Source organism: Scardinius erythrophthalmus (assembly GCF_964197995.2).
Source record: "Scardinius erythrophthalmus genome assembly, chromosome: 23".
NCBI lineage: Eukaryota > Metazoa > Chordata > Actinopteri > Cypriniformes > Leuciscidae > Scardinius > Scardinius erythrophthalmus.
The window spans coordinates 13,080,432-13,104,448 of record NC_138243.1 but is presented as its reverse complement, the minus strand read 5'-3'; the positions used below and the strand labels follow the sequence as shown (position 1 = coordinate 13,104,448).

General features: G+C 38.5%; 1 protein-coding gene across 1 annotated transcript; it reads right to left on the bottom strand.

Moving 5' to 3' along the window:
* Nucleotides 1–10,933: 10,933 nt before the first annotated feature.
* On the bottom strand, nucleotides 10,934–12,897 carry tcimb (transcriptional and immune response regulator b). Its single transcript, XM_081354820.1, has one exon. It carries the CDS (start codon nucleotides 11,621–11,623, stop codon nucleotides 11,324–11,326), a length of 300 nt encoding a protein of 99 aa, XP_081210946.1. The 5' UTR covers nucleotides 11,624–12,897; the 3' UTR covers nucleotides 10,934–11,323.
* Nucleotides 12,898–24,017: the final 11,120 nt, after the last annotated feature.

Below are 24,017 nucleotides of genomic sequence, written 5' to 3'. Positions count from 1 at the left end.
AGATAGATAGATAGATAGATACACGTACAGATAGACAGACAGACAGACAGATAGATAGATAGATAGATAGATAGATAGATAGATAGATAGATAGATAGATAGATAGATAGATATAGATAGATAGATAGATAGATGGATAGATAGTTAGACAGACAGATAGATAGATAGATAGATAGATAGACAGACAGACAGACAGATAGATAGACAGACAGATACACATACAGATAGATAGATAGATAGACAGACAGACAGACAGACAGACAGACAGACAGATAGATACACATACAGACAGATAGATAGATAGATAGATAGATAGATAGATAGATAGACAGACAGACAGACAGATAGATAGATACACATACAGACAGACAGATAGATAGATAGATAGATAGATAGATAGACAGACAGACAGATAGATAGATAGATAGATAGATAGATAGATAGATAGATAGATAGATAGATAGATAGATAGATAGATAGATAGATAGATAGATAGACAGACAGACAGACAGATAGATAGATAGACTTACAGACAGATCTTTTATTATAAAAGCTTTTCATGAAAAAAGATCTTTTATTATAAAAGCTTTTCATGAAAAAGGTACATTACATTCCATTCTACATGTACTGTACATGAAAACACAAAAGGTGCAAATTCTGTATTGTCCAGAAGGTGGAGTCATCTGCACAGTTTTAGACAAAATGACCTTGATATAGAGTCACCCCTGCTGGATCTGTTCTACTTGACTGTAACTGTACTAATCATTTATAAATGAACAGTACTGACATTTTGAAAAGTATACATTATATCTAACTATGAGAATATACTTGAAGGCAACCAGTCCCCAGGAATAATTTCATATTATCTCTGGATTATTTATTGTGATTTTTACCTTTCTAAAGTGTGGTGTCATGGGCACACAAGTGTGTATGCGGCTTTACATTTTCAGAAGTGTTCATGGTCAATTACACAAGGTGAAAAATAAGTTTGTAAGCATAACTATAAATATGACATGAGGACAGCACACCAGCTTCAGTTAAATGTGTTAATCAGCAGAACACACAGTTTCAGCGTTTATCACGACCTGCTGTGACCTATAGAGATATAACACTTTACCACAACACGCCTGTGTGAATGAAAACACTGCAAATGAAAACAGTGTGAAAAAATGAAGAGCTTTTTAAAGGATACCGGCTAACAGTACTGAACAGTTATCATCAAGCAGCCTAAATATATTATAATTAGACATTTTATTTCATAAAAGCAGAACTAAGTAAATCAGACAGGATTAAGAGGATGAATAATATTCCCACAAAGTCTATCTCTGAGTAATTTTTCCATCTTATTCTGAAACAGTATCTGGTCTGACATTTGATTTCCGAGGAAGAGTTTAGTCCTCATGGCCATTCAGGACAGTCTGACCCCATGAAAGGATCTATTATATTTCTGTGAGTAATAGAACAGACTTTTGTCAGTTGCATTTAGTTTTTCTTTTGTTAATATTCTGTTAGTTGTGTCAGTCTACTAAAAATGTGATTAACTAGATTAGTTATTTTATATGAATTGGTCACACTTTATATAGGTGTCTTTGAAGACTATGTGCTTACATTAAAATGTATTACATGAAACATGTAGGTAAGCAAAAAATGCATTGTATAAAATGATTAAATGTTCGTACACAGCAGTTAAAGGCACTTAATATAAAATAGGACCGATGAATTGGACTGTGAGTGTTTGTACTGTTGATGTTCTGGAAGGGTCACTGTCCAGGGTGACTCACACTGACAAGCACACTGCCCACATACTGATGAAAAGATCACTAATAAATTACTCAACTCTTGGCTGAAATTGAACTTCCTCTCTCTTATAAATCCACAACTGGTTTAATCTGGAATTTGTATTGATTCCAGCAAGCAACAAGTAGAAAGTACCCACTAAAACAACATCATCAACATAATAATAATTATTAATAATAATAATATTAACCCTCTCAAGGGAGGTGTTGCTGATTTGCAACAGTTAAAATCTAACTACCTTATTACTCCAGATACATATTTTATGAGTTTTTTTTACTCAGAAGTACCACTGCAGGACTTGGTTGTCCATTAGCAACAAACAGTTTCCCACTTGCTCACCAGATGGCAGTGTAGATCTCACTTCCAACATGTCTGTTTCCATGGGTTCCCTGAAACTGGGATTTTCTTGGCATCAATTTCGTGCAAGTATCACTATCAACCTCCATTAATTTGAAACTAAAACTGCATAAGAAGAATCATAAGTGTATATAGACACAGTAAATGCCAATTAGTAGATTTTATCTCTTCTGGATTTTTCCCCTGGTGCAGCTCTATTTCAACGTTGCAGATTTGCAACGTGTGGCCAGATAGGTACCACTGGATACCACATGCTTTATCTACTAGTTTGCCTATATTTTGAGCAACAGTTTATGCTAGGGTTATTTTCCTATCACCAGTGTTTACGTATTACTTTGAGGTGTCACTGAGGGTATATCATATGGAAAATGTAATAATTTGGAGTGAAGTTACAAACAATCAGAGGCAGATTTGATCAAAAGCAATGGCACAATACCATGTTCATTTGACTGTGCAGTGAGGAAAACTGATGTAGCCTAAATTCCATGGCACTTTTATTAGTACAGATCATTGTGTCAAAGCATTTTTTGGCAAACTACCTAACAGAATACTCTCTATGCAGGATTTGCAGAGTGTTATGGCAGGCAGACGAAAGTTTTACTCAGCCAGGGAAGTCATTGAGTACATTGGCGAATCAGAATCTCCTGAAGCATACGAGTCTGACTCCAGCTTTGATGATGATAAGCCACTGGCAGCAATACCAAAAGCTAATCTCAACCACCTTGATGTTGAAATTCGTGGCATGCATGCGGGCGGTGGCACTGGGGTCCCGGATGGCGGTGGGCCTCGGCCGGGCCGGCTCCGGTCGGCGGGGGGTTTTCTTGGGGGCGGGAGGGGCCCCCGGCGGCTGGCATGGGCTCTTCGTTCCGGGGGCCTGCATTCTCGCCTCCCCCGGACGGGGTGCCGGGTCCGGGGTGGTGTTTTGATCGGTTCGTGGACGGGTCTGTGTTTGGACGTGTTTCTTGCCGGTCTGGCTTGTGTGCAGTTGTTAGGGGTGGCCCGGAGCTGGGGGCGGCCCCTTCTGGGGTGGAGCGGTTCATTGGTTTGCACGTCTTGGTCGCCGTGGTGCGTGTGCCGTCGTGCCGCGTGTGCTGGCGGGTGGCGGCCCGGTTGCAGCAGTCGTGGGACGTGGGCGATTTGGTGGTCTGCGTGCATGCATCCACGTGGGCGGCGGTGCCGGTGTGGGGCGGGGGCCTGGATGCGGTCCGTTGTTCGGGTTGCGTCCGGTTCTTGGGCCGGGGGGGAGGGGGCTCCGTTGGTGGGCGGATGGTCCCCTTCGGGGGAGGGATTGGAGTGGGGCAGTGTGTCGGGGCGGGCCGCGTGGGTGGGGGGTCGGGGTCTTTGCTCGTGCGGGTGTCGCTGGACTGGTCTGTGGCTTTGGGGTGTGCACTGGGGGGGGGGCGTGGCCGGTGGGCGTGGACTTGGTGTTGCCGGTGGAGTGGCACGTTGTTGGTAGCAGTGTGTTGGGGGTCCGGTGTCTCGGGTCCTCGCTGAGTGGGGCGTGTTTCCGGGTCGCTTTGTCGTGTGGTGCTCCAGGAGACAGTTTTTGTCTTTTGTAAAGCACAGAAGTACTTTGCACTTCAGGCAGGCCATTTGCGTGTAGCCATTCTTGCACAGTCTGCATCGTCCACGTTTCTCAGCATGGTGGGGAAATGATCGCATCGGTCTAATCTGACATCAACCGATGGTGCAGAGATCCTCTGAAGTGGAGGTGGGGCAGCTTGATGGGACGTTGGATCATTTTCCAATGATGGTCGTCCTCTTTTCCTACTGTTTATTTGCAGGAGACGGGGGCTGTTTCTTGGGGTTCCACGTGGCGGGGTGGCTTGGGGGCGTGCCCTGCTCGGTGGGGATTTGGGATGTTGGATTTTCAACATGTTGTTGTTGGCAGTGTGTTGCTTTGCCGGCGGCGCCGGGTCCGCGCTCGTTGGTCGCGGTCCCTTTTCCGGTGTGTGCTTCGGGGTCGTGGACTGGTCCGGTGTCACCTGCACGGGTGGGGGCCTTGGTTCCCCATTTGTGCGGCTTGTTCTTGTTGTGCTGTTTCGTTCCGGTCTTTCCTTTGGGGGGGATCGTCTGCGGTGGGGTGGTTTTCTTCTGGTACGGCCTTTGGGCGGTTGGCGCGGACTTTCTCGGGAGCTGGGCGCGCCTTGAGTGGTGGATCGTGTCCGGGCTCGCCCTCTTGCTTCGCATTGGTGTTGTCGTTCGTGTGGATGTGTGTGCGCGGATTGTCGGGTCGCTTGCGTCCCGTGGCTGTCGCGGTTGGGTCGTGGCGGGTTGCCGTCTGCCGGTGCGTGCGGTGCGGTGGCGTGCGTGCTGCGGTCGTCGGGGTGTGTGGACCGGTGGATTGCTCTGTTTCGGAGGGGGTTGTTTTCGGTTCTGGGCCGTTCTTCGTGGCTGCGTGCGGGTTGGATTGGTGGGAGGTGTGTTCGGGCACGAATTTGTCCATGGGCTGGTCGGGGTGCCGCTTTGGGCTTGGTGTTTCGTCTGGGGGGGGGGGTGCGGGTCCTCGGGGTGGGGGGTCTGTGTCGGCTGCTGGGGGTTTCCTCTGCCTCCGGGGGGGCTCTTTGTTGGCTCGGGGGGGGGGGGGGCACTTTGTTACATTGTTTGAAAAGTTGTATATAAAAAGTTATTGTTCATATCATATTCAGTCGTCAGTGTCTAATTACCACAATGGGCCAATGTTGCAAATCTGCAACATCCCAGAACGCCTTGCATGTGAAGGTCTCTCTAAAAAAAAAGTCAGGATTCTATTGTACTACCCCATATGATAATTTTCCCCAAATATCAGATTTTTCCTGTTACTAAAACTTAATTTGAGCCTGAGAGGGTTAATACATTAATAACAACAACAACAATAATAATTATTATTATTAAATATATTCTAAATTGTATGTATTATATTTAATAATGTTAAATATACATGTATTAAATGTTTAAAATAATAATAAAACATTATTTTAACAATAATAAACATTATTTATATTAGTAATGATAATATATTATTATTAACATTATTAAAAACATACTATATATTTGATTTATTACATTTGATACATTATTATTTAATATATATCAAATGTGTAAATATAAATATTATTTTACAATAAATATTATTATTTATTTCTATTAATAACAACAATAATAAACATCAACATAATAATAACCGACTTGATAATAATAATAACAATGAAATATATATAATGTATTATAATTAATAAATTAATGTTAAATATACATATATTATGTTTAAATATAAATACTATATTAAGAACCCGGATCAATTTCTGTTTTTGAAATACAACCCCTCCTTGTGAAAGATCTGTAATGTTACATATGTCACATTAGGCTTTTATGATACATTTTTAATGTTATACACTCACCTAAAGGATTATTAGGAACACCACACTAATACTGTGTTTGACCCCCTTTCACCTCCAGAACTGTCTTAATTCTACGTGGCATTGATTCAACAAGGTGCTGAAAGCATTCTTTAGAAATGTTGGCCCATATTGATAGGATAGCATCTTGCAGTTGATGGAGATTTGTGGGATGCACATCCATGACTGTGGGGGCCATTTTAGTACAGTGAACTCATTGTCATGTTCAAGAAACCAATTTGAAATGATTCGAGCTTTGTGACATGGTGCATTATCCTGCTGGAAGTAGCCATCAGAGGATGGGTACATGGTGGTCATAAAGGGATGGACATGGTCAGAAACAATGCTCAGGTAGGCCGTGGCATTTAAACGATGCACAATTGGCACTAAGGGGCCTAAAGTGTGCCAAGAAAACATCCCCCACACCATTACACCACCACCACCAGCCTGCACAGTGGTAACAAGGCATGATGGATCCATGTTCTCATTCTGTTTACGCCAAATTCTGACTCTACCATCTGAATGTCTCAACAGAAATCGAGACTCATCAGACCAGGCAACATTTTTCCAGTCTTCAACTGTCCAATTTTGGTGAGCTTGTGCAAACTGTAGCCTCTTTTTCCTATTTGTAGTGGAGATGAGTGGTACCCGGTGGGGTCTTCTGCTGTTGTAGAGTTGTGCGTGTTGTGGCTTCACAAATGCTTTGCTGCATACCTCAGTTGTAACATGTGGTTATTTCAGTCAAAGTTGCTCTTCTATCAGCTTGAATCAGTCGGCCCATTCTCCTCTGACCTCTAGCATCAACAAGGCATTTTCGCCCACAGGACTGCCGCATACTGGATGTTTTTCCCTTTTCACACCATTCTTTGTAAACCCTAGAAATGGTTGTGCGTGGAAATCCCAGTAACTGAGCAGATTGTGAAATACTCAGACCGGCCCGTCTGGCACCAACAACCATGTCACGCTCAAAATTGCTTAAATCACCTTTCTTTCCCATTCTGACATTCAGTTTGGAGTTCAGGAGATTGTCTTGACCAGGACCACACCCCTAGATGCATTGAAGCAACTGCCATGTGATTGGTTGATTAGATAATTGCATTAATGAGAAATTGAACAGGTGTTCCTAATAATCCTTTAGGTGAGTGTATGTCACATCATTTATTTCTCTTTTTTGCTTAAGTTTTTTTTTTCTATTTCTTTTCTTTTCCACAACATATATCAAAATGATTACTTTTCTGGGAAAATAGCCGGGGTGATAGCCAGTCATTGTTTGCGAAACATATCAAGCCATGGAAGGATCTTCCAACACTTATCCCCTGTTTGCCGATTTGATGAATCATTGTTGTCAGTGAAATGTAGACTTGCTAAAAAACGTTTGTTGACATGTTGTCAGCCACCGTGGGACACCTTGTGTCATTTTCCCAGTATACACGATTTCCTGGCATTTGGTGCAGACCCATGCGCAGATACCAATCAGTGTTTCCATTTCTTTAACAGCGGTGTTATTCTTCCGAGTTCCAGATTTTTGCACACTGTACAAATTAGTTTGTTCCTCTAGTCATTTCGAGTCAGACTCAATGAGACAGTTGGATTAGATTCAGGGTAATGTGATCCTCTGTTTGACCATAAACAAACACCACTGTTGTGATAATACCCATAGAGAGAAAGAAAAATCTGAGCTTTTAACTTCATTGAGTCAGCCTTTCGGTAAACAATAGTTTTGATCCCTAAACAAAGATATAGTAAAACAGTTTTGCATTCGTGTCATAAAATAAAGCATGACTGCGATGTGAGAAGTGTCCGCTGTATACCAACAGACTTCTTGAAACCAGGTTAAAATTGATAATATAGCTCATCTGATATTTATCCCTTTGCCAAAACAACTTCATATTTCTGACCTATAATGACATCCGCCTTTAAGAGCGCACAAACTGGATCAAACTAGAAGAGACTGGCTCTTGCTGATGGATAACAGACTGTCAACATCAGAAAACACCCTTATCTCAGTGAACAGACACTATTAGGACTATCTGCCCTGGGACTCTGCTGATTTAGCATGAATGATTGGCTGAAAAGATTCCTAGCATCAAAAAGTTTACTCGCCATAAAACAATACTATCTCTTCAGGCCTAAGACTATTGTTAATATTTAATCTGCATTTAAGCCATATAATGAGTGGTTCAGAATCATACTTTCTTTTCATAAAGTCTTTTGAACAGTATACAAGCACATGATGTTTTGATGGTGGGGCAATCTGAATTTTATGCATATGAAATTTGGATTTTTAATGTTCATTGTTTCATGTTAGTTCACAGGGCATTAACTAATGTTAACAAATAAACTTTTCATTTTACAAATATATTAGTAAATGTTGGTTAACATTAAGATGAATAAATCATGTAAAATGATTGATCATTGTTAGTTCCTGTTAACTAGGCCTATTTATCTAATGTTAACAAATTATTTGTTATTATTATTATTATTATTATAAATGATTTACCTTATTGTAAAATTTTACCAAAAGTGTGAAGGAAAAATTATTCCCTACCTGGAATTCACTTTAATTGCATACTACAGTTTTTTTTATAGGCCTAATTCCTTTACTGTGATAAATTCATTAATAAAGAACCAATGTATAAAATATAATAAACGTTTTAATTGCTTTAATTCAGCCCGCCCCTTTTCAGTGCTGCGCTCATTATGGTCTGTTTTCCAGTTTGTATTTCTACAGCATGAAGGTAATATATCTTACGATTTATAAATTAACCGCTCGGTTAATATAACTTAAATGATGTCTCTTACTGAAATATGTAGTAGAAAACCCATGAAAGATATACGTTATTTAAAAAAATCCACACCGTTTTATTTATATTTTGGACAGTTTTAGGTGCGCAGTGCATTCTGTGTCGATGACGTCAAATGGCCGTGAGTCAGCGCTACCTGTTGCTATTTTTAACGCAACACAACTCGGAAAATAAAATACTGATACGATGCCACGTTGTGCGGCTTTTGGTTGTAATTTTCAGTCGAAGGGTAACAAGAGAAGCAATGTCTTCACTGCTACTGTAGATGCCATCCTGGCAGGATGTAAACATGCCGACGCTTGTCATGACACCGCAGCCACTGAAGGAGAAAGTTAAAGCTTATCCGCAGAGGAACCTGACGATTCGTCAGTTTCACTGCAATTAGTAAAAGTGAGCCATGCCATGGAAAAGCGCTATGAGTGTACAGTGTTCTCCAGTTATTGATGCAGCAACACAAGACAATCGTCAGGTTCCTCCCTGAATAAGCTTGAAAGCAGTGAAGACTTAAATATGCTTCTCTTGTTGCCCTTCAACTGAAAATTACAACCAAAAGCCGCACAGTGTGGCATGATCATCAGTTTTTTATTTACATATTTAAAACTTTAAAAACTATAATCTCTAACTTCCGCTAACTGTCGTACATTCCAGCGTATGATGTAGGACGCAGGCGTGGCACAAGTTCCGGTGACGAACGCGGAAGCGCAGAGGATAGACCAAACCAAAACACAAGGGGGTAATCTATCAGCCGGAAACTGAAGCTTCCCCGGGGGCCGCCATTGATTAGCAGACCATCACGTGCTGTTAGCATTCCATTGACTCCCATTCATTTTGGCATCACTTTGACAGCGAATAACTTTACATCTGAGGCGTTTAAAGACTCCATTTGTCCATTATTTATTTCTAAAGAAACACGAAAATTTATAAAAGGCTCCATTACCTTGTATCTTAACCACGCGACTCTGTCGCACAGTAGAGAAATTACCGTATGGACAGGAGGAGAAGCTCGCGGGCAATCGGGGGGACGTGGAGGCAAAATAATTCATCAGAATACTTAGCAAAAGTTGCTCCTGCTCCTAGCTCATGGACACCTCCTACTCACACTCTCCGTCTCTGCAAGTTTCGGAAGGGAATGATTCCGATTTCTCTTGGCACAGCTACTAGAAGACAGACGGGTTGCTCACGTCACATCTACGTCATCAAGCTCAGCTTGAGTCTGCGCAGTACGCTCAGCCATCAGGAAGAGAGTGCTTCTAATTGACTTCACTTTTCTCCGTTGAATCCAATGGGGTCGCTGTGTCCATTTCTTTTACTGTCTATGCCAAAACACCGGTTGCAAATTAGAAGTCTAAAACGAACTTGGTTCTCGTGAGAACTAGCATATTCTCACTCATACGCTGAAACGCCAGTCTCTTGTAACGCGCGTAGGACAGTTAGCGAAAGTTAGAGGTTACAGTTTGTAAAGTTTTAAATATGGATATTTTTCTTACACAAACACATCGCTTCGCCTCAGAAAGCCTTTATTAACCCCCCGGAGCTGTGTGGAGCACTTTTATGATGGATAGATGCACTTTTATGGACTTCAAAACCGAAACAACTATTCACTGCCATTATTAAGCTTGGAAGAGCCAGGACATCTTTTTATATAACACTGTTTGTATTCGTCTGAAAGAAGAATGTCATATACTCCTTGGATGACTTGAGGATGAGTAAATCATGGGCTAATTTTCTTTTTTTTTTTTTTTACTTTCCCTTTAACTCTACAATGAGTAAATCCACTTCACCAGCTAATTACTCTTCAACAGCGACGCCATAGTAATATACAGAGCTATACCGCAAAAACGTAAGTTCAAACAAAATTCTAAAGATGGCTGCACGCTAGTTTATCTGGCGCATTAGGTCTTCTTCATGGAAGTCCACACACTACACAAATGTATTTACCAGAGCTTGACCAAAATCATTTTTCAAATGTTTTATGTCACCCTATCATGATTAGCCTACACAATCAGAAACTGAGTTTGATTTTCTAGATTTTATGATAGCCTACCAAAAGGCTCCGAAAACCAATTACCCTGAAATGACTGGATTTTGCCCACGAAATTTCAAAGAGCATGCCACGGCACCTTATAGTTTAATAAGATTATAACTCAATACTTAATATAGACTGAAAAATAGGCTATGGCCTACTTCAAGGCTGTTATAGGCTATTTTTGACATTTAATGTAATGTCACAAACTTCATCCTAAAGATAGGCCTACTCGTTCCATTATAAAGGCTACTATAGCTTATAGTGCTGTGAGATATTTTTCTTTCAATAACTGATTATAGTTTTTCTTCTAATTAGTAGGCTAGCTAATTGTGTTATTTTCTATAAACAAGTTGAGTATGGCTTTATGGAGTTAATGCATGACAAAATAGCCTATACAGTCGTTTTGTTGACACTAAATTTAAAAGATGAAGCTAAACACTATTTTAAAACCACCCTCATTCACTGAACTAAATGCTTGTTTTAGCAAAATAATAAATAGGCATATTTACACATTTACCTGACAGTGTTGACTCAAAGTGGCAAGGAAAATAGAAAAAGCAATAGCCTACTCATGAGATTATCAAAACAATTTTATTAAAAAAAATTTTTTCAACTTTTTTTTTAAACATTGCAATAGCCTAGACATTGCTGATACTGAATCTCTTCATAATCACATTTCGCATCATTTGGCATCAGTCCATACTTCAAATGTTCTGCATGGTAAGTCAAGAAGCATCAACGTGTCACTCGGGTGTCTTCAGGCTCAAACTTCAGGTCAGTCTCTGGACAAGCTCTTTATTTTCACAGCACACCAACATGACTCTGGTAGGAGGACACCATCTCAAGTTCAGCACGAAGTCTTGAAGAACACCAGCCTCCAGCATGTGTGCCGAGTCCTCACGGTCTTTTTTTTTTTTTTTATCTGTGCACACATATGCACAGTTTCCCGACGAAAACCTCTCTCAACGAAACTTCAGCGACTGGCGCGTCAGTCCAGTAATAAGCATATATTTGTCCTTCTTGTCCTGCTGAAGAGCCATAAGCGCTTTGGAGATTCCCTCAGGATCCTGGTGCAGCGTGAGGATGCTCCTGGCTCTCTCCACCGCCTTCAGGTCTCCTGCTTTCTCGAAGAGTTTCACCAACACGTCCTGGTTGATGTTCTCAAAGATGTTCGGCGACGCTTTCTTGCGGTGCGCCGTGTCGAATTTGACGCCGCAGGCAGGACTGACGCGACGCGAGTCTGAAGACGCGTATGAAGACATGTCGTTAGATAGAAAAGACAGTTTTGAGCGAGATGTCTTGTGTCTGTTAGCAGCGAGTGTGCTCTCAGTGACTCCAGCATTGGAGATAACAGCCGGTTTTATAGGGGACTGCCTGACTGAGCCAGAATTCCCTTTAGAGGCGACGTCACATGGACGGTTAGTGAACGCCCAACTTTAGCCGCTGTTCTCATGGACGCGGGGGGAAACTGCTCTGACGCAAAGATGAGTAACTTCTGTTCATTTCAGTTCAAATTTGTCTAACAGATTTAGGCCTAGATAAATTGGCTTATGACAGTATGCTAAGTTCTGCTACAGCCACAATGGAATAGCAATATAGCCTGTTTCCTCACAAGGATAGTGCCATCAATTAGGCTACATTAGGCTATGCAGTTATTTATTTGCAAGAATTTATAGTAATATAATTCGGCCTACATATATCCTACTATAATTGTGTTATAATTTGTGTTGCTGCTGGGTGGATTAGACTAACAAATTGAAGTCGGATTACGGGATCCAAATGATAGGCTACATGACAAAAAATGTAGTTAGTAACGTAATCCATTACATGTTTAAAGTAATGTAATCTGACTTTTTTTTTTTTTTTACCCAAATCGTTCATCACATCGATTTGAATAGGCCTAGGCCTACTCATATGTGATTATATCTAAATTATGACTAGGTAATAGAATACTCAAAAGAATAGAAGCATAACTCAAGTTTTTGCTTTAGAGAAGTTGTAAGTATCTCCAGTGTATTTTGTCATAGCCTACTATCTGTTTTATTGATGATGAAGGGGACACAGAGGGTGAGACCACTTGCTTAGTTCAAATGATTTCATCTTTACAAGTTTAACATTTAAATGTTTTATGTCATCTGGGAAGTATACCTGCATGACATTCACCTTCAAACTTTATGAAAATGACTAGTGTTCTTTAAAATTTCAGCGAAAACTTTAAATATTTTAGCACTTGTCTTCCTCCTGTAGGACATTACATAGTAAACGAGCTGTTTCATTGGGCAGATTGCTAGATCTCATCGGTGATGCTGGTTTGGGAATGAATAACAACATGCAACTCTCTCATTTTATGAGATAATGTTCAGAAATAAGAACAGATTGTTCTTTCCGCATGACCGTACTTGTTCCATGCATGCATTATAGTGCATGTGCCATGAAACGAGTACACCATGCCATGAAAGCATTTTAAGACAGGCTTATATGAATTTAGGACTCCATAAAAAAATAAATAAAAAAAAGTGTTAAAATATGTCAGTATGTAGTTAACAAAACAAAAATACAGTAAAAACCTGTTAATTGTAAGTGAAAAATTCTATCTTTCAATTATACTTATTTTAACAATTAATTAATGAGTATATCAATGTATAAAAATGTTATTTTAAAAAGACTTGTAAGGAAAAAAAAAATACTGCTAAAATTGTATTTATAATAAGTAAAATCAATGACACCAAAATAACCTGTATTGTCACCAAAATAGCCTGTATTGTCACTGTATTATTGTCATTTCCAACAACCAGTAAAAAAAATAATAATAATAATTATATAGGCCAATATATATATATATATATATATATATATATATATATATATATATATATATATATATATATATATATATGGTTCACCAATATACTGTATATAGTGTATAGATACATTCATACAGATAGATAGATAGATAGATAGATAGATAGATAGATAGATAGATAGATAGATAGATAGATAGATAGATAGTTCAAATATATATTCATGGAATTAATCTTAATCACAGTTTTAGAGGATTAAAATTACAGAATACGGACAGATATCATTCAATGTCTAAATGTAGCCTAGTTGTCTAAAAAACTTTTAATAAATTGCTAAGTCTAAGTGCTAAAACTTAAATTAAAAAATCATAATCTTTATAGCCTTTATTGGCTTGTTTGTTTTCAGTTACTATAAATTAACAACAAAAGTGAATCATTGCATACTATTATTCCAGTTATGAATGATAAAAAAACATATTTAGAAAAAGCGAAACAGCCAGTACTTTTTCCAGCTAGTGTAATCAAATTCCATAATCAGTGTTTATATTTAGCTCCCACAAGCCACCAGTCATTTCTCTATGATGGGAAAGGGAAGGGTCTACTATAAATACATGTATATTTCAATGGCAAATGTGTGCTCTTACGCTGATACTCAACATTTCTGAGGAAACAGAACACATTAAGCTATTTTTATTATAGACTAGTGTGGTGCTATCGTCAGAGGGGAACAGCTGGGAACACTGTGGGATCAAAGAAGGCCATTAGGTCCTAAATAGTATAGTCTATTGGCTCCAGTAGTACAACAGTAGTGTAACATCCGGCACTGAATGCACGCGCAAACTCAAAACTACATGATTAAAGTAATCTAAATTGTACTGTTCCTTCAATGGAAGGAAGGATCACGTCACATTGACTTCCCATTTGCACATGAGTGTGTTGTTAGAGGCTCTTATGTTGATAAGTCTCAGTTATTCATTGCTTATAATGTGGCTGACAACCATCTCTGTTATGTAACTAACAGTAACTCTCTGTACATGCCTTTCCTCTACAGTCACCCATGAAAAAGAAGACCTGGCTGGAAAAACAGTTTCTATGTCCATACCACTTTTTTATTTTTAATTGAATTTTTATTTCCTCTTAGAAATAACAGCCAACATTTTATTTCTACTTGGTTTAGCATAATTAAACACTGTCACAACAAGGTTTGACTCAGACTGAATAAATATGAACTCGATGTGCACACAGTTAGTGGTTTGAGAACAGCGCTCTCTAGTGGCTGAAAATAGAGGGGTCCTGTTTACTGATATTTGTAGGTGATCATCCAGTCTCTGGCCGTGACTACTATCAAGTTTGTATTTGACTTTCCAGACAATAAAGGTAAGAATGAAATGGTCTCTTCTTTACTCCATTTGACACATTTTCCCCCTACAAACGCTGATCCAGAGCAGGGTTTCATTCGTAAAAAGCACTGCTAACCAGTTTCTAAATTACAAGTGTGGAACATTCCTTTACCCAGGCTTTAAAGTGGGGTTTAGAACGACGATAACCCCTTAAGTGCAGCGTGAAAAGCCAGTCGGCATGAAACAGAAGTTGTGATAGTCTTTTCTTCCCTATTGGATGTGAGGTACAGTCATGTGAAAAAGAAAAGTACACCCCTTTTGAAATCTATGGTTTTATGTATCAGGACATGCACTGTAAATCTTGGTCTTCAGCATGTCTTAAAATTAGGTAAATTAAACCTCAGATGAACAACAACCTGACATATTACACCGTGTCATTATTTATTTAACAAAAATAAAGCCACAATAGAGAAGTCATGTGTGACAAACTAAGTACACCCTATGATTTAATAGCTTGTAGAACCATTTAGCAGCAATTACTTGGAATTGTTTTCTATATGACTTTATCAGTCTGTCACATCGTTCTGGAGGAAATTTGTCCTGCTCTTCTTCACAACGTTGGTTGAGGTTTATGGTTGTGTGTTTATGCACAGCTCTCTTACGGTCTCGCCACGACATTTCAGTCGGGTTGAGGTCTGGACACTGACTGGGCCATTACAACACCTTGATTCTTTTCTTTTTCAGCCATTCTGTTGTTGATTTGCTGGTGTGCTTAGGATGATTGTCCTTACCCAATATCAGCCAAGCTTTAGCTGTCGGACAGATGGCCTCACATTTCACTCTAGAATACTTTGGCATACAGATGAGTTAATGGTCGACTCAATGACTGCAAGGTGCCCAGGTCCTGTGGCTGCATAACAAGCCACAAGTCAAATTGTTTGGAAATGGCCGTATAACCCTTCCCAGATTGATGGCGGTAACAATAGCTTCTGTAAGATCATTGCTGGTGTCTTTCCTGCTTGGCATTGTTTTAACACACACCTGGTGGCTCCAGACCAGCAAACTGCAAAAACGTCTGCTTTTATAGAGTTGATCACACTTGCTGATGATCAATAAATCAAAGACATTTGATTATCAGCTCCTGACTGCTACTACACTCTTAATTCCTATGGAAGCTGTAAGGGTGTACTTAGTTTGTTGCACATGGCTTCTCCATTTTGGCCAAGTTTTTGTTAAATAAACCATGACACTGTGTAATATGTCATGTGGTGTTGTTCATCCAAGGTTGTATTTTCCTAATTTTAAGATCTGTCAAGAACCAGGTGATTTTTTTATATATTTTTTTATGTCCTGATCCTATAGAATTTTCAATACTTTCACACGATTGTATTCCTGAACATGAAAATAGAAGGCCAGCACTTGATTATGACATAATTTCCATCCAGAACTGCAAACACAAACAACGTAAACTCTACGTTCATTATGCTGAGACAGAAAGCCAGTTTGCCAAGCAAATTATTTATGTATTATCATGTGTTCTTGACGTACTTGACATGGGAGATGTTGCTCACTCCATCCAGTTTGGTTTAGCAACATCCATTCTCCAGATAATACAGAAGCAGTACAGGTGAGTACTTGAGCACTGCACATGGAAAACTGCAGACACATGAAGACATGATCAATGTAAATAGGATTATTAATGTGATATTGCCATTAAAAAATAAAAAACAAATCTTGACAAATTACTTGTCGCTCGAAAACCATGGTGCTTTGTCTCTGCACACAAATACGAGAACACAAGTATATAAACATCAATTTTTGCCCTCAGTTGAATCGACAAATGACTCGAACACTATAGTGAACAACAGTTTCTTAATAGAGTTAAAAAAAAACACACATAAGAAAGAAAAAAAAGAGAACACCTTTGATTGGATTCTTTCAGCTGCTGTGGTTGCCATGGATTCCTGCTACGCCTGAATGTAAGAGGAGCACAATGGAAAAGGAATACGCTGGGCTGTGTACTGATCAAGGTTACTTCTTCAAGAAAAGTCAGAATTAACCCTTTTATATAACCTCCTGTGTCTTATCTACAACTCCTGGCAAACATTATGGAATCATCAAAAGATGTGACATAAAATAAGTTTAGATCAATAGCTTAACATTCTGGCTTCATTAAACATACCTCAAACAAATTCAATTACATTTTTGGTAACACTTTATTTTACAGAGTCATTGTTACATGTTGCATGTACTCACTGCAGTATTAACAGTAAATTATGCATAATTACAAGCAATTAACCCTAAACCAAACCCTAAGACTATAGTAAGTACAAGTTGTTAATTAGTATTAGTCAGTGCTTGGTTGTATAATTAAACTGTAACAATGACACCATACAATAAATTGTAACCCATTTTTTATTAATGGCATGTTTTTTTTTCCAGTAGAGAAAAAAAGTATGGAATCATGTTGAGGAAAAAAATTATGGAATCATCTAACCAAAGTCAAAGGGGCAGTTTACCTGACACCTTCTATAACTAAAAATGGAAAACTTTTGGCCATTCATTTACAAAACAACAGCGTTTTGGGGGCCTGAAAACATTGAAAACGGGTTACAAAGTTTTTTGAAAGCGATACCGTTATTGTCGTCTCAGTTTGAACTACAAAAACACGAATTTGTGAAACCAGTAACCTCCCAACAAACGCAGAATGTTGGCACAAGGTAGCCTACCCAACCTAACCTACGTTGTGTGTGGTTATAGCGTTGTCACAATGTTGACATTGAACCACCATTCAGGGCCATTGCTTAAGGTTGTGCCTAGGGTGTCTGGACAACCACTGGACTATATGTACTCGTCACTGCCTACTGAAGCGCGAAAATCAGCCTTTTAAATTTCAGTCGTCCGTTGGGCTCATTGTGTGGTCTCGTTCTTCATCGAGCAAGGATACTAGAGAATTGCATTTAATTTACCACAGCTAAATAAGATACGTAGCCTAATTATTTAACCTACAACTTCCTTGTCTAATGTGACACTTATTTGTTCAGTCTAACTGAAGGGACAGAATAACATTAGCTGATAATTCATGCGTTTGCTTTTAGTATTCATCCTTTAATTCTTACCGTTAGAAAAGAGTTGAACATCTTCTGGTCAGGTATGACAAATATTTTAACTTTATGCCACAAGTTATAAGCCACAATGAAACCAAAATGACTTTAATGATGAGTAGGGTAATTGACATTTCAACACTCCTTGAACAGACAGCGACTTAAAGGAGACATATCATGCTTTTAAATTGTTCCTTTTTACATATAAATCATACATTTGTAGTCTATATAAAGCGGAACTGCAATGCTTGGGTCTGAATTCCTCATTATTATAGCTCCACAGGCCCCTTTTCTTCCCCTTTTCTGACGTGCGTCTGAGAGCAACTCGTTTTGGTGCGGTCTCTTTAAATACAATTGAGACACTTCATACCCCGCCCCCTCTCCAGGTTGCAGAGGATCAACTCCACCCCGTTCGGCCATTTTTGTAGTTTGATAGCAGAGATACGATTATCTAGCGGCACAGAAACTTTTTATTCACACGTTATTAACAAAATGTCAACAACGGAAGACTTGTCCAGCCAGCCTTACATGTTCGAGCCAGAGTCAGAGCCGGAGCGAGATGAAAATGAAGACGACGAACCTGCAGAACAACGTCTTCATATGGATGTATCGCAATGGTGTGTTACTGTATTTACACATGGAACTTTGGTCTTCCGACCTTTTACCACCGTGTCGATTTATTTTGATTAATATGTGCGAGGGAGAGAGAGCAAGACAGCGTCTAGTTTGGAGACGGTGATGTCGTTTACACTTTCGCCTGGCTCCGAAGAGAGAGAGAGAGTGAGCGTGCGCGCGACCGGGTCTCTCTCTCTCTGCTCGTTCTTTCAGTTAAACATGCGTCCTGTCACAAGCGCGGCAGTTCATCTACATTAGACGGTGTAATGAAGCGTGTGGGTTACTACATCCAACAACCGAACATTTTAACTTACCCTCTCATAACTTCTGCATCCTTTAGCTTGGACTACAAAATTGCAGCGAGAAATAGAAATGGCGGATTGCTCGAAGTGTTGGGCCAACACTGTCAATGTCAATGTCCTTATTTGGCAGTTCCGCTGCAAATACTGTGACGTAATAGTTCAAAAAACATCATAGATAACAGAAAAATCGGAACAGGTTGAAAAATATGACCAAAACAGAATATAAAGATATCAACGAAGCACCTGAAGAGAATAATTTCATATTTTCTGTACTTCTAAACACTCCAAATATACAACAAAATGCATTTAAGGGCTAAAAAAGTGCATTTGGCATGATATGTCCCCTTTAAGGCATACTTGTTGCACGGGCATGTTTTTTCCTTTTTTGAAAATGCACAGAGAAAAAAAAAAAGTTTGTTTTTTTTCTTTGATTTGTCTGCTATTTATGCTAGCCTATAATGTCTGCTCGGTAACTGATCAGTTACTTTTCAAAGTGTACACTTGCAGGTGTTGATTATAATTAATTTACTGTTAGGCCCATAAATAATAAGGATAGACAATATTTAAAATGGATATAATTCTATTATCTTCTATTATTCTAAAATTAACCGCAAAACATAACATGCTAAATGGGGGATATCTATATCCAACATAAGAAAAAATTGTCAGAATTGACAAACAGCCCTGTCGCGTCTTACAATTCTACGTTGTTACAATGTTGCGAGACAGCGACGTTACCATAGCAGAAATGCAACGTGCCACAGACGTTGCCACAACGTAAATCTGTGAGCTCATGCATATCATGTGTTCAGTCTATAGACAAGTTTCCTGAGTGAAATAGGCGGGCCGCCATTAGCCTTTCACTCTGCCAACGACTTCCGGTTGTGTCTGCCAATTACTTCCGGTTAGTAAGTAGCAGTAGTAGTAGTAAGTTAGTTACTTCCGGCCTAAGTAGCGTTTCTTAAAGTGCCATCGCCATCTACTGGCCTGGCATGAATAACATAGCTTTTTTTAGTTGTTTTCGAGGATCCATGTGAACGGGATCATTTTGACAACGTTGTCGTCAGTGCGCAAAAAAAAAAAAAAAAAAAAAACCATGAAGGAAAACCTTTTCCGTTTTTAGTAGTCTACATCAGTGGTTCCCAACCCTGTCCTGAAGGCCCCCCAACACTGCACGTTTTCTTTGTCTCCCTACTCAAACACACCTGATGCAACTCATCAGCTCATTATCACATGGGTTAATTGAGCTGATGAGTTGAATCAGGTGTGTTTGATTAGGGAGACAAAGAAAATGTGTAGTGTTGGGGGGCCTTCAGGACAGGGTTGGGAACCACTGGTCTACATCATTGTCATGTAAATGTACCCTATAAGTGCTAATAAGTCGGCAGTTAAGAAAGTGCTTACACACGCCTTAACGAGCTGTCAAACGAAAACCAGCTCTAACACCTAAACAGAAGAAAACAAGGTTAGAGTGGGCTAACGAGAAGCAATCATGAAGGGTGCCATTTAAATGAAACATAGATGACTGCCTGAAGAAAACAATCAAATGTTCCAGCTCATTCATGAAATGGAGTTGCATGTCAGCAGTAGCCTAATGGAAAGTTCATTTTACTGGCTCGGATCTTTGAATCTCGTTCATCAAAATAATCAAATTTTTTATTTTATTTTTTATCATTTCGTTCATTTCATGTTAATAGCCAAATTCCCCAACACATCAACTGTGGATCACGTTTAGAATAAGAAAAAATTGCAAGACCAAGGCCAAATTATGAGAAACAGAACTGATTAAGGCATGGGGGTGTTAAAAAAAAAAACAATTTTTTATTATTGCTTAAATTTTGCGATTTCAATTAAATTCTTGTGATTGATCAATATCGATTCATTTGGATAAATATTAGGTACAGTAGAGCATACATGTAAATTTTTCTCAAGAAAAAAAAAATCTCACCTAAGGCTGAAAACATTTGAGAGCCCTGTCAGATATTATTATTAAAGGTTAAAAATACCAACTCAAATAAATATAATGCGGTTTTAATTATAATAACAACGTTGCAATATTTTAAAGATATACAAGTAAAATAAGTAAAAAATATAATAAGTAATATAGTGCACATATTTAGCAAAATACTCCTCTCTATAGCTATTTTTTCTAGCCAACTAACGTGCTATGGTTATTAAATGACTTTCCTGAGGTAAATGTAACGTTATGTGACATAGGCAGTGGTGGAAAGAGTATTGAAAAAACACACTCAAGTAAAAGTACCAATACATTCCAAAATTACCAAGCTAATTTAAAAGTACTAGTACTAGTATTTACTACTAGTACTACTAAGCAGTGAGTACTGAGCTGCGGATTCTACCCCCTTAAAATAAACACTGTGCACTACAATTAGCCTAATAAATAAAAAAACATTGCACATACTGTAATTCACATTATATTTTGTTCTTTGTTAGAATGATTGAAGAATATCTATCATCCATCTTTTTAAAATGCATCAAATCAGTACATCATCATTTAAATCATATTGTTTGAAAATTGTATATATATATATATATATATATATATATATATATATATATATATATATATATATATATATATATATATATATGGATTTAAAATGAGGTGTAAGGCCACTGAGCCTGAGTATGCTATTGTTGGACATAAAATATCAATGTTCATAGTGCAAAGAATTAAAAAATCTTTAAAAACTCATACGATAGTTAAGCATTACACACCATGAAATACCCAATTTCTCTCCAAAACAGTACCAGTTTTAGTGTTTTGATAAATAAATGAAAATCACTAATATTATCAGATTACCTCACCTAATGCACTGAAAAAGGCTAAGATAGTGAGCTATCACTAATTACACTGTAATTCCACACCATTAAATATGTAACAATTTAAACGTAAATGCATAAGATAATTTGTAAAGAAAATTGTGCATTAAAAAGGGAAGTTATATCCGGGAAACTTTTAACAAAAGAAACAAAAGTTTCATGCGTCTCAAGCTAAATGCATGAGAGTTGGCAGCCCTGGTTCACCTCTCGAGTCTTCGTGTTCGTTCTTTTCTGTCACGTATTATCTGTATGTTGTTGTTCTATGAAGGCATCTTTGCTTTATCAAAGTGATATTCCCCATATGGATAAAGTTTAACATTACCAACTCTTTATTACCACATTCAATGTTATGTAAAAAGAACCTTAAATGACAGAAATGCAAAACATTATGAAATGTAAGAAATAAAAAAACTATTTGAAGACCAGAAACGCATAATGTTAACTGTAAGAGCTGACCACGCGCTTGTTTGGAAAGAATTTTGGGAATTATTGATGTATCCAATGCAGCGGTCATGTCACGTGACAAAAGAATGAACGACTCTTGGGAGGTGAACTAATCATTTCTACACTAATGCAAGTGAGACAGCAGGTGGAGCTGTTTACACGTATAAACGGATGAACTGCTCAGATCAGGCTCAATTGTTTGAAGCACTGTAAGTGATACCATGCTTTTTCTGCCAAGCATTTTTTGGACTCTTAATTAAATGCAATTGTGTGCACACCATATAATCTGCATGAAACAGAAACAGTGTGACGATATTCAAAAAATCTGCACACAATAGCATGATCTCATTCTTAAAACATTTTTAAAAGCTGCATCAAGGTCAAGTTACAGCCTTATAAGTAAAATACAAAAATTTAAAATGTGTTCAGTAATACAGTAAAATAAAAATGTCAGGGACTAGATCACGCAGAGGGATGGAATGCTGTTTTAAAAGCATTAATCAAGGCCAAAAGGACCATGTATTGTTCTGCGAGTCTTGCCTAAAAACACCCTTTATCAATACAGCACAGCCTCATACTCAAGAGTGCAAGCTGCACTTATTATATACAAGTCAAGCTCTTAGAATGTGGTTCTATTGTAAGATACACAAGAAAAATAAACACAGCCATGCTGTAGGATGAGCTTTCAGAAGGATTCTGAAGACAACGGCCTTGACAAAGACAGATAAAGAGAAATAAATCACAAAGAACAGCCAAAAGTAGCCACGCCAGTATGTGTGGGTGGTCAATAATGCTCTGCAAACCCTTTACGCCACAATGGGCAATTGCAAGAATCCAACTGTTCGGCTATTGCTAAGCACACACACATCAAGTGCATAAAACAAGCTTCTTTTGACAAAAAGTAATGTGCACAGAATCCACTCATTCAAAAATGAAAACAGGAAATTAAATATACTTGCACTATCGTTCTAAAGTTTGGGGTCAGTATGATTTTTATTTTATTCAGCAAAGATGCATTAAATTGATCAAAAGTGACAGTAAACACATTTATGTTACAAAAGATTTCTAATAAATGCTTTTGTACTTGAACTTTATATTCATCGAAGAATCCTGAAAGATGATGTATCAACAGTTCCACAAAAATATAAAGCAGCACAACCGTTTTCTTGAGCATTAAAGCAGCATATTAAACTGATTTCTGAAGGATCATGTGACACTGAAGACTGGACTAATGATGCTGAAAATGCAGCTTTGCATCACAGGAATAAATTACATCTTAAAATAAACAGTTTTCAATTGTAATATTTCACAATATTACTGTATTTTCATCAAATAAATGCACCCTGAAAGCGCCAAGCTTTTGAACAGTAGTATATTTATATACTGTATCCCATTGGTGCTTTCAAATGATAAACCTCCTGCAGTTATTATCCACTCACAGAATGAATTATTTAAAGGTAGGGTAAGCAATTTCAGAGAGGCTAGCAATAGCGAGCTAGCTTTGAAAGCATAAGATCCCACCCTCCCTTCAGAGCGCCTCCAAAGCCACGCCTCCTCCAAAGTCTGCATAGCATCATGAGACGGCGTTAAATTACCTCATGCACATTACAATAATAATAACAGAACGTTCTATAATTAAACGTAGAAAGTCACGGGACTAATTACGGTTACGACATGGCGTGAACGCAACATAAGCTCATCGTTTTGGTTCAGGAGGAACTGTAAAAGGCGGCGGCTGTTTGTTTGTGGCTCTCTGTCTACAACTCTGCATAGCCTCACGAAATGAGTATGCCGTGTGCATAGAGGTATGGAAATACATGGTGACAGGCAGACCGAAAGCAATGATTGGACCTTTTTTGGTCCTCCCGACACTCCAACTTCTATTATTGATTACTATCAGGATGTGAAGAGAGTTTCACCTTTTATAAACCTACCTTTAAGATGTTCAAGTTAGTAAACATTTTGGAAACAAAGATTAGTTGAATGACATTCATATAATAGTCAGTTCAAAGTTATAGATTCAGCTAATGTAGATTGAATGTAACCAGTTTTTAATAATATCGCTCTAATATGTGGAAGGGTCTTCTCTCACCCCCTGAAATGTTTCTTCTATTCAGCTCTTCTAATAGCTCACCGCCATTGTGGGTTACATTGTTTTACTCATCTTCCTGTATATCAGGGGAACTAACGTGGGCTGTATTGAATG

Coding starts and splice junctions, on each gene's coding strand:
- tcimb (XM_081354820.1), bottom strand. CDS start 11,623: ATGTCTTCATACGCGTCTTCAGACTCGCGTCGCGTCAGTCCTGCCTGC.